At 40.2% G+C, this 12,389-nt stretch overlaps 1 protein-coding gene across 1 annotated transcript in view; it reads left to right on the top strand.

Moving 5' to 3' along the window:
- The window catches only part of CPED1 (cadherin like and PC-esterase domain containing 1), a 156,498-nt gene extending 146,030 nt beyond the window's left edge, over positions 1–10,468 (top strand). The window contains exons 23-24 of the mRNA XM_076330198.1: positions 1,383–1,529; positions 7,414–10,468. Of these exons, the coding sequence (XP_076186313.1) occupies positions 1,383–1,529; positions 7,414–7,641 (375 nt within the window). The 3' untranslated portion in view covers positions 7,642–10,468. The remainder of the gene's footprint in view (positions 1–1,382; positions 1,530–7,413) is intronic.
- Positions 10,469–12,389: the final 1,921 nt, after the last annotated feature.

The raw sequence follows: 12,389 nt of genomic DNA, 5'->3' as shown, positions 1-12,389 counted from the left end.
GAACATACACAAAATGGCTGAATGAGACGGGGCTGAGAAGCGCCAGAGGGCAGAACGGAGTAAACGATGCCTACCAGCACTGCGTGTAGCGCTCCAGCTATTCACAGGTGTTGAAAAGAGAGAGTTACTAGTTTTCACAGTTTACGTACAGCACTCCTATCACACTGGGGACTGGCGCCCACGTCTTTCTGCAACCATAACACACTGCTGTATTCAGTGTGTGACTTACTGTTACTCTTACCCTTCTTTTTGCTACGGAGACTGCCCTGTCAGATTTTGCCCATTCTTTCTTTCGAAGTTAGTACTATCTGCCTTGTCTTCAGTGAATGTCGTCTTACTGATTCCAACCATTTGCTTAATTTATCCAGATGACCAAATTAGGATACAGTAGGGAAATGGTTGGACTCAACATGAAGAAACGTTGTCATAGCTCCTGCCATAGCTTTCAGGGGAGTTCAGTCTTAGAAGGAAGAAGCAGTGCTTTGATCGAAGGTAGGTGAGGCAAGGACAGAAAGAGTATTAAAGGCTTCCCAGGACTGCCTTTTTCTGTTTCTCATCCAGTAGTTTATAAAACTCCAGAAATCAACTGCAGTGCATAACCGACATTCTTTTCCCTTTCAATATTGGAATCATATGCCAAATTACCCATGTGGTTTGGGTGCTCTGGACTTCTGGATTACCCCAGCTACTCTCAAAGCCCTTCTGTCTTCAGTGTCAAATCCACCGCCTTGACAAATATATGACTAACTTTTTTTCTATTCCTGGCCTTCCTGCAGTATCTTGAGAAATAATCATCTGTTCTTCAGTGTAACCATTTCTAAGATACCTATGACCCTATACTCCTTTTTAAGCAACAGTCTCAATGACTTTGATTTGAAGCTGAATTTTTCTTTTACAGGAACAATTTCACCATTTGTTACAGGCAACTTTGTAATAGGATTTTTTTTTTCTGAATTACACCTCATATTAGCTAAGTATATATAAAAAGTTACCCAGCAATTGTATTTTAAATAACATTGAATTCTTTCTGTGAAGGAAGCTGCACAACTCTTGAAAAGTAATTATAGTTACTGCTAATTTGATTTTAATTTAGATCTTAGTGAAATCAACCTGATTTGTTGTGTAATTAAGGGAAAAAAATTCAGATTTTCTTGTAACTATTTTTGTACTGCAAAACCCATTCTAAGAAATTTCTGCAAAAATCTACAACGGTCTTGGAGTAATAGCTACTTTCAAGAGTGAATTTATAGTAATTCTTGTCTGGAGTATAACATAATTGCTTTATTCAAAATGCAGTTTTGCTACTCATTTCAGTGGCAGAATAAAATAACCTTTAAACAGTCCTTCTGACAAGACATTGCAATATTTTATCTGGAATGCAGGCAGAAGTGCAAAACTTGTGGAATGAAAACTTGGTTATTCTGGATACAGCAAAAAAATTTGGCTATGAAGTTGTTGACACCTTTGTCATCACCATGGGACGTTACAAAGAATTCCTGCAAGGGAAGTGTGGCTGCCATTTCCATGAGGTAATAGTTTATGCTTATATCATTCCCAGGTATTTAAGAGAGATTTTAACTGTCAGGTCCTTAGAAATAAGAAGGTATGCAACGAGGTTCGCATCCATGACTCAAAGTTAGGCCTGAATAAAAACCACGGAGACAGCAGTTTGTATGGTGGCACTTGCCCCTCGCTGCTTAGAGTGCAACGCTGCCCGAGGACGGGGTGAACTGCTGTAGTGGCGATTCCTTGAAATGAAAAGCATGCTTTTCTGCAAAGGTAACCTGCATAAAAGGATGTTGCACAGTTTCCAGGTTCTTATATTATTCGCTATGCATTATATATCCCAACTGCTTCTGCACAGACTTGCTTCATCTTTTTGCCATACCTCAGTCTCACAAGTTTTTTTCTCAAGCCTTCCTAACTGAGCAGGTCAGCAGACTCTCATCAAACCACAGGTACATTTAAAATGGAGCTTAAATTTGAAAGACCAATCTTACTGCTGTATATCTGTTTTCATATGTCTGAGAAAGTTATCTGGGATAGTTATAGTGACTGACTGTACAAACAGAAATCTCACGCCCATAGTTCTGTTTTCTTTTTTGCCTGAAATCTATAGAAATTTTGTCTTCTGTTTTATAACTACTGGACTGGTAAAACAGGGACGTGGTAAAACATATGAGTAGGGCAACTGAGAACATATTCTTCTGTTCATTCGAAGTTCTGGCAAGGAATCTTCACAATGTATTACAAATGACAGGAGTCCATAGATTAAATAAAAAATGAATAAGCAAACACATTATTATATCTAGGCACAAAATCAGCTCAGAGGCTGCCAAACCAGTGAAAGTAAAGAGTTTGAAAAACAAGATATTTAAAGTTTTTCTGGTTTCCTTTAAGATGTATTTTGAGTATGTGGTATGTCTTTTTATAGTGAGAGCTCTTCCCCATCAGCAAAGGAGGGATCTGTTTTAGTTTTGGATTTCTTGTACCTTATGTATAGCAAATGAAGAAGTGCACCCCTGGTTTAGTGCAGGTGACCCTGAATGAAAACAGAGAGTGTAATTTTTGAGTAGTCAAGTAAGCAGGTACCCTCTGCCATAAGGCTAATGACAGTAATTTTGCATATGATAGTTAAAGAAGTGTCACCAAGGCCACCAGACTATTCCTGTAGCTTCCAACCAAGTCCTTCCTTGTGCCCATGACACCAACTTGTTTATAAAAAAGGCCAGTTCCCAGGTTCCCGTTATGAGTGGTCAGCCTGCTGAGAATCTGAACACGTCATTCATTTCCCTAATGAAGACCCATGAACATTACATTACTCCCTTCAGAAACCAGAAAAAGCTTTGGGGAATAAAGGAGACTCATATCTTTCCAGATGCTTAGCTCCTGATTCCCAGTAAAAAATATTTCTTCAGTGAAAACTGGAATCATATACTCAGAGATCATCAGTAACCCCCATGCCTTAATTTGTTGCTAGATCTAAGGACAGTGAAGCCTTCTGGTACCTCTATAGAAAAGGTCATGTTTAGCACAGTAAGACATTGCCTGTGATGCTACAAGGATCTTCATTCTTATGAACTGAATCTGGGTTGTCTGTTTAACAAAAGGCTAGGAAACTACCGCAATTTATTCCATTAAAATCTGTTTAGGACCATAAAACTTGAACTGCCATATGTTTCAGGAAGATTGCATTTCCTCTGCGTGATCAAAAGAGAGATGACAGGTGCAAGTTCTTTCACAGAATGAAATATAGAATGAGAAGAAATTGTTACCAAAAAGTTAAAACTGGAGGAAAAAAAAGGATGCAATGAAAGATGTCTCTCTGAAACCAAGAGTTAATAAATTCATGGTGTTTCACAGTCAGCTGGAGACTTTGAGCCAATAAGAAGCTACTAGTTGGAAGAAATCTCAGGAGTTTGGTTGCTGACTAGAATAATGACACAAGCAATTTGATGTGTCATTTAGAAGACAGAACTCCACAAGTTAGTTCTTACGGAGAAAATCCTAGAACTTTTTTAATTACAGTTATCAAAAGTGCATAAATATTAAAAAAGACTATCACCCACACAAGTGAAATGCTAGCATTTTTCCAGCATGAATTTAGGAATTTGTTTTCTGTCAAAACATTTTACTTCAAATAAGAGAGACCACCAAATGTTTTCTGAATCTCTCAAGAGAAGGATAAAAGCCCTTTGCTTATTTTGCCAAGTCATGCCTATTTTTCTGTAAGCCTCACTCTTGGCCAAGCCCGTTCCCAGGACCTGGACGTGTGCAGGGTTAGCACAGAAGCTCCATAGAGCTTCACAGGTACAAAGGTGGGCCGTGACACCAGGAATGAAGTGGAAGCACTAATTTTTGCTGTGAAGAAATGTCAGGACAGCTGTGATATATTTTCCTTAAAGATCCAAAAAAAGCAAAGATCTAAAAATAAGGTTTCCTTCATTAGACACCCACAGTATACACTGGAAAACAAAATATACTGTGGCTAATTAAACCACAAACTGAAATTCAGTGGTGATGATAGTAAAATTCAAGCATAGGCTCCAAAGTGTCCTTGCGGTGTCTGCTGGCCAAGGACTAGCATAGCAAGCCTAACTATTTTGTTGTAGCCAGTGGATTATATTTAATTCTCTCAGCCACAGCAGTCACCCTTGCATAAAGAAGAATTAAAAAGTTAATAACTATAAGGCTTTCATTTTTCTTCTTAAATATCACAGGCAGAGATATAATATCAGAGACAGTCTACCGGACAGCAAATGCATTCCCAAAAGAGAGTGGGGAGACAATCAGCTGCCGCTGGTTGGGACTGTGTTCCAGTATGAGGCTCACTGGGACTGAGCACAGGTTTGGGAGTGTTATCAGTCGCATCTGACCTCACGTGCTGTGTGTCAGCCTCACAGCTGGTTTCCACCTCAGGCTCCTCAGCAGCTCACATGTTTTCAGCCCATTGCTGTGGCCTCTGTCCTGCTTTGGGACCAAACACAGCAGGCGTGGTTAGTTAACCAATCCTTTAATCTGCTCTGCTCAGTACATGAGAAAGGCACGAACACAGCTCAGTCCAAACGGATCTGGAAAAGAGGGAGTAAGTCACAGAGCAGATATTTATGCGATGGATAAATAGTCCCATGGAGTAAACGCCTCCCTCCATTTCCCCCAGACAGCTATATTGACCCTTTTTTCTCTAGAACCCAGATGTTGGTGTCTTCGTGGGTCATTGCTGATGCTCGCCATTTGAGTGAAGTGGAGCTTTTGAGTGAAACGGAGAGCTTCAAAGTGAAATATTTCAGATGCTTTGTATGGAACTGGGTGGAAAACAGCAGGGCGTGATCGGTCATCAGCATTTTTCATGCACTCCTCCATCATTTTGTATGAGCTCATCTGCAGATTTGGCCTTGCTTCTCTGCTGGAGGAATCTCAACAGAGAGTATGTGTTTCTGGGGAGGATCAGGGGAGAATTTGGCTCACAGAGCAGTTGCTAATGAGGCTTGAGAAGCCATTGTTCCTGAAAAAGGCATTGATGTGCCCAGGAGAATCCATCAGCCCCCCAAAACCGGACTTGATCCTTGAGGAAGGCAAAAAGAAAGTCCTTCAATGCTTTTGATACCTCATTAGTTTTAACAGTTTTGTCATCAGTTTATTTCTGCATCCTGGCAAGTGGAGTTTCATCAGGTGCTGAAGCAGTTTGCACTAGGAAAATGGCATTTTGCCTCCGAGGATGGAGCCAAGAACACTGTGTAAAACCCCAACACTTTTCATGTTTTATGAAACCAGATGCAATGGATTAAATCTACTGCTTTGTACTTTCACTTTCTTTCTCCTAAAAAATGACCTTCTAAACTCCCAGAAGACTGCACCCCTCTGTAAATGCCATCTGAGCTAAAGCACGGCCATGCGGGAACGGAGGGCTGGCCATTCTGTGCAGTCAGAAAACAAGAACTGAAATGCATTCAGCAGTTCTCATTTAGTTCTCACTAGCTGGCCAAACAGAAAGCTATTTCCCCTGATTGTCCTGATAAATTATTTGAGTTCCCACTAACCCACTGCAGAGGGCCTCGGGTCACCCTGACAGCATAGAAATCCGCAGCTCTGTAGACCCTACAATCTTCGCTCAGAGTGCCAAGGGATCTGGACTCACAAAGGGATTGTATCAATCTGGGACAAAAAATCCTAGATAACTCTGGCACTTTCTGCCCAAACATACTTCTAGTTCTATGCACACATGCAAACCTGATTTTTTAATTACCTCATTCTTCATAAACGCTTATGGAGAAGTAGATTGGCCGGCAGTTATAAAGACCTTTATGGAACCTATTTTTTTATTCAGATTCATTTCCTAATTTAATGACAATGAAATCATGGTCACAACATAAAAACTAGCAACCCTGGGATTTTGGTATCTTAATCAGTGGCTGGCTGCTGGATGAACATTAGATTGCATTCCTGGGAGGTTATGCCTAACAGGAATGCAGTCTGCGTGATTGGTTCAAGGTGGCATCGTTTTGAAATAGTTGTAAGATCTAAGGCACTAATTTAAAAAAATGAACCTGCAGTAACTGCATGAAAACAAATAACAGCCCTTGGCTTAGCTGTATCAAATTGATCAGAGGATATATTAATTTTCTACATGGATAATTCCTGGTCTTTTTTTAGTTCAGCCAGCTCCCTCATAGTCTCTCTGCCCAGACTTTCAAGCTTTTGCACGTTATTCCTTCACTCACATTTAATTTTGTATGAGTTGTTTCATTTATTATGAGCTTCACTACATATGAACATTGTTTCTGATTGTTCAGTGACAGTAAATATACATTATATTTTTAAAAAGCTAATATGCTTCCACATAAATATATGCATTAATAAATTAAGTCTGCTTTTTCAAGTGTCTGCTGTGATTGATATAGCAGGAAAATTGATGGGCATCAGAGCTATCAAGTCAGCATATATTTACTCTTTTAAAAATAAGTTAACCACTTATTTTTCTGCTTTCTCTGGATTTGCCAATGCCCGGGTCAGCATTGTCCTGCATGGATGTCCTGCATCTGTGCAAGGTTCTGAAGTTTTGTCTCTCTTGAAGTTGCTTCATTATTCATCAGTGACTGTGTGTTCACTCAGACAAGACCTTCAGCATCTCACAGGGTAGCCCCCCCCCCCCAAGGCATTAGACTCCTGACAACCATACCTTTCACTTTCTCTCTCCTTTGTCCCATGGGCATTTGTTTATTCCATACAAATTGAACATGATAATCCCAGAGCTTTATACATATTTGGGGGGCCAAGGAGGAGCATTCTTCTGCACTAAGATAGTGAACCACATTGTGGTTATGTCAGTGTGATGCCCCAGGGAGAGGGATATTAAATTGCACTGTAACTCCCCTCTTGGAGAAACATGACACATGAGTGTTTTCATCTCAACATGGAGCTAGGCCAGGTTTACATCAAGACCTGAGAGTGAGACACTCTCTCAGGGCTCACAGCTGAGACACAGCGTATGTTCCTCAAGTGCTTGGGATCAGAGCAGGATTTAAACCTTCCTGCAAGTCAGGGCTGTCCTGAGTTTATTTTTTCCCATGGTAAATATAGAGACAAGCTGTTAAGTATGAATTTTGTTGTTCAGATAAATTGTCCCTAATGAAGAGAACAGTGTCTAATATACAAAGGCATTACAGAATCAACCGAGTATAATGGGCCTATACGTTTATATTTAAAGGCTTAAGTGAATAAGATCTTGCACTTTAATTAGTATGTAACATAACAAGTTGGTCCACTAAAATACTGTTTGTGAGCAACTTGCAGCTCAAGGTAAGAGTATCAGGACCTGCTTTGTGGAGAACTGTCTCAGCATTTCTGTACACACAGCTGTGTATCTTTCTAGGTGCAGGCAGAAAGCACTCACATATGTCACTTCTTTTGCAGGTGGTGAAATCCAATCCCTCTGAAGAAAGTCCGCACATAACAATGACGTTATCAAGGCACTATACACTGGGGAAATATTTTGGCAGTCAAAGCAAGCCATCACAACTTCAGAACTATGCAACAAATTCTCAGTCCCCATATCATGTCCGAGGTCCGATAAATCAAGTTTATTCTGAAATCCTTCTCAGCAGGCTCTGTGCAAGTAAGAGGGAGCTTGTCAGCACATAGCCTCTCTTGGATATAGCACTGGGACTAGAGATGTGCCACTACCTGAGTGACAATTGAAGGACCATGGTGAATTTATGACATGCTTCCTTGATTGGCTGCACACACACCAACAGAGTTTGGGACATGTGGCATTTTTTGTAAAACTTTATGAAACTAATATATGCCCTGGCAACTCTGTGGTGTCAAAATGGAAGATGGAGGGTTGAAAAGGAGAGAAAAGGGGAAGTTACTTGAACTGTTGCCAAAGGCTAGAACAGCTGTAGCTCAAGCAGCTGTGTATTAATGATAGCAAAGAGACAGAAATATATACACTTGAAAAATTTGGAAAGGACTGCTTCAGCTCTTCAGCACTATCTAGTTTTCTATTTATAGCGACACTGTAATATTTGAATGTATTTAGAAACTGGCTACATTCCATTTTAAAGACCTTTATTTTATGTGGATGGGTTCCCCTTCAATATCAGACCTTTTCTATTTAGACACTTGGTTTATACAATTTGAAAATGTCTATTAGCATTTTACTGATGATGCCAAGTTTTGAACTCTAATGTTTTTAATGAAAACACACCCCTTCTTCGTATCTTAGATGGAGCAGATGTCTGCTCTATTTTTTGCATGTTCTAAAGCTAATATAGAGGTAGATTACTTAGACTTGAGACTGATTATAACTGTCTCAATGTAACATGTAAATATACTGAATATATTAACATAACCTTATTTATGGTCCCAGTTTAGGAGAGTGGCCATATGCAGGAAGACTTCTTAGATGTGTGCTTCAGTGTCCACCTTGGCCTGTAAGCCAAAGCAAGTATTCTCCCTGCATGGAAGTGCCATTTCTTTTGTGACTTTTTTATAAAATACTTGCCAATGTGTGAAGCCAGTACCACAAACAGAAGAAAAATCTCCTTCGCAAGCACACATAAGAACTTTGGGATCTGGTATTTAATCTGTCATGAGGAGTGTGTGATGTGATGTGCGGAATATACTGCCTGCATCTCTTGCTTGGCAGGGACAAGACCTTCTCTGAAACAAGCCAGTTTCATGCTGTAGCCCAGCTACATCACCAATGTTTGCAGACCTACTCTGGGTGAAACCCCAGGGAGAGGCTTTACGACCACAGGGGGGACCTGTCTGCTGATCCCCTGCCACAGTGTTGGCAGCACACTCATTCACAGCTGTGGTGCCCTGAGAGGAAACCAAGCATGGTCCAGGGTTAGCAGCTGGGTGATGAGTTAATGGCACCCTATAAGACTGTTCTCCCTACAAATTATCCAGTTATAGATTTTTATGAATCCAGTCATGGAGCAGGCAACCAAGACACCACTCTCTCCCGCTATGCACTAGAGAAGGGAGTCAGAACCGGGTAAGTACGAGTCTAACGAAGGATCCGCCGAGCTCTGTTGCATGTTTCCCCCTTCACAATTTTACATATAACCCTCCACTAGCTTCTACTGCCTTTGGGAAAGGAAGCCGCAAGCGATGCCAGGGAATAAACAAATTCTAGCACTGAACTAATCACCATCTTATTGGCCTTAGTAGCACACAGAGGGGCTGCCCTATATAGAAGTAGGGCTAGAAATTCATGACACAACATTTAAGATTTGCCAAAGATCCTTAAACTCAACAGTCTGTATCCCCATCTAAAGTACTGTGAATTCTTGCTCCTTCAGATAAGATCTGTAGAGATATGATGGGAAATTGTCATGCAATACAGAGTTTGGCTTCCCTAGATGGTAGGAGGATCCTCAAAAAGAGGATCTGGCATATCTAATTCAGGAGACCTTCCACTATATTGACGAAGCTCCTAATTTAGACAATGATATTACATTTAGTGAGACAGTGTGATTATCTCTGTTTCTGTATAATATGCTGCTGCTGTGCTTACAGTAAATGGCCCTGAATTTCTATGTAAGGTTTTCCCTGGCGCAGAGCTTTACATGAAAGACAGGTCAGGAGCTGTGCATAAATACTGAAAATGTCAGCATTTGGTTTTGAGCAATATGATTATCTAAGGGATATAATTGTATGCAAATAATATAATATATAATCTTGGGTCTGGAGCTCCAGGCCTGCACATCCTTAAAGCTGAAGGATTTAATATCATGCCGTTAATATTAGTAGATGCAAAATGCAGCCAGATGTCTTTGGTATTAAGATGATCAATGATAGGTATATTACAATTCTGCTTCTGTTAAGATTTTTTTTGTAGCTCATTTAAATCCACATGCTGTAACTGTTATTGTTCTGTACACAAAAGTTTTTAAGGCATGAACTGGGTTTTTATGTTTGTTTTTTTTTAATCAAAGCCTATTGCTGAAGCATCAGCTATAATGATGAAAAGGAAAGAGCTGACTTTGTTACACTGTAGCTGATATCAGCGAATGTGCAATTCATCACTTCTGGTTTCACCACAAAATGGTTTACATGTGCTGTACACCCAGATGTCTTAATGTTTTCCAAATCTTAATATTTTTCAAGTGTATCAAGTGGAAATTTTCCTGTGTGTTTTCTATTTTTTACATGTCTATGTACATATATATGTCTGTACAAAGTCATTGGTACAATTTGCAAATTGATCTTTATTTAAAAGAGTTCTTTGAATAAGTTTTTTCCAACACTATATATGATCCATGTAATCTTAGGAACAAACAAAGGGAATGCAGACTAAAACAGGTACCAAGGTACATTTTTCATTATTTAGCTTTAAAATATATCTAGCATCTCTAGGTATGTGAAAGAAAAGAGTTGAGATTGACATGGAAGCATCGCTTGCTCATACACATTAAAATTTACGGATTAAGACAATAAAAGAATTACCATGTTTGAATTCCAGTGAGAGGACACGTGTTGCTATCAATGGTTTACTCTAGAATTATCACATCTGCTGTGACATTTTTCCTGAATAAGCGTTAAAGTGTTCCTACTATATTAAGACTGATTCATAATGTAGGATTTTCCCCCCATATATTTACTTTAATCCCATTACTTAACCATTAAAATAGCAAAGGACCTAATGGTCAAGGTGAGTTCCATCTCCTAACACAGACATGAATGGCCCTGGAATTGGTGGTAGGATTGAAATAATCAGGCTGGGGAAAAAAACATATTGAAGGGACATCAAAGTCAATTTATTTGCTTAGTGGGTGGGGTAGTGGGGCATCCAATTACCTCAAGGTTGAAATAACCATTAATAGTTATGCTTCTGTTGCTACGCTGAGCCAAAGAGAATGCTTTGAAGATGCAGATATGTGTGATATTAAGTTGACTGCAGTCCAGGGATCTTTCAGATTACTTTTTTAGAATAAAGCAATTTTTTAGAGGTGCAGTGAGCTATTTGGCATAGAGTCAAACTGCTAAACAAGCCTCTGTAGGCTCACACGAAAAATATAATCTTACCTTTTTCTTTGCCTGCTAGCCTTGCATCTGGCTTGTTTTACCTCACTGTTATGACTATCTGTACCTGCTCTACTCCACATCAGCCTTTCTTTCAGATGACCGGAGAAGTTTCTGTTTCATCGTAGAAGCAACTTTTGGAAATCTGAGAGGTGGTTGTTACAAATTCAGGCTGAATCTTCAAAATATCAATGTTTTTGATATCAAAATATATTTATTCAAAATATCTTAATGTTTTTGTCAGTTCCAACAGCAAAAGATCTACTGAGTGCAGCAGGGGTAGAGCAAGCCTCTTCTCTGGGGCAGTGATTTTCCCTGATGAATTTAAAACAGTTGTGTTGTGGTAAGTACTTAGTTTGCACTAGCACTTAGCTCTTTGTGGAGCCTTTACCAAGCCAAACTCCATCTTTCAAACTCCACTGCCACCTTTACCTGTGTAAATCTTCAAAACACCAGAACAGTCAGTGTATAATGCAGGCATACCTATGTATTGGTGCTGGTACGTATCCTGCAGTATTTACTGGTATCTTCACACTATCCATTGAACAGAAAAGCCCTGACTACACAGTAAAAAGATCCTATGCATTTTAGCCTTACTTGCATGTGGTTTGGTGGTAGTAAAAATAACGTTACATGTGTCAGTCTAGGCCTGTACCTAGAGCCAGGTATCCTAGAAAACTACTCAAGTCATTAACTCGAATGGGCAAGATGGGCCTGTAGGGTCACAACAGGGACTCCTGCAGCACCAGTTTCTATTGCGATGGACTTCTCCCTTTCCTAGGTTCATTCATCTGGCTGCTTGGCCAGCTCCGCGGCAGCTGCGGGCAGCCCTTCCTGCAATCCCTTAAACGTGTTCAACAGCCTTGGCAAGGTACACCATGTTAAGTAGCCCTGAACTGAAGATAAAGTGTATGTTTAAATTAAATCTGAACTGAGGTCTTTGTGAAACACAGCACCTACTCAGCATCTCCTTGATTTCCTCTAGAATTGAACTGCTCTAATGAGGAGCAGAATTCAGTCCCTTTCAGCTGAATCTCAGATAACAGGGTCTTTTCTCAACTTTCAACAAACTTTCTTCCCAGTGCTTGCTTGCATGAAATAAAGGGAGGGATCTTCTCTGCACGCTCCTGCCTAACAGAGTGAGATGAGCTGCGTTTGCACACAGTCACTGTGGTAGGTGTTTCCCTCATACACCTCATTATGGGGACAAATTTCCCATGGCAGATGATGTTTTCAATATTGTGATTTTTTTATGTGTCTTGAGCAGTGAGAAGCAATGCGGTTAAAACAGCCAGTGCCTGGCTCAGTGTCTGCCAGCACCGCCTGCCCCGGTGCTGCTCTCAGGATGCCAGGGA

Source organism: Aptenodytes patagonicus, chromosome 1, assembly GCF_965638725.1.
Source record: "Aptenodytes patagonicus chromosome 1, bAptPat1.pri.cur, whole genome shotgun sequence".
Classification (NCBI taxonomy): domain Eukaryota; kingdom Metazoa; phylum Chordata; class Aves; order Sphenisciformes; family Spheniscidae; genus Aptenodytes; species Aptenodytes patagonicus.
Note: the sequence above shows the minus strand (reverse complement) of the source record. Positions and strands in the feature narration are given on the sequence as shown.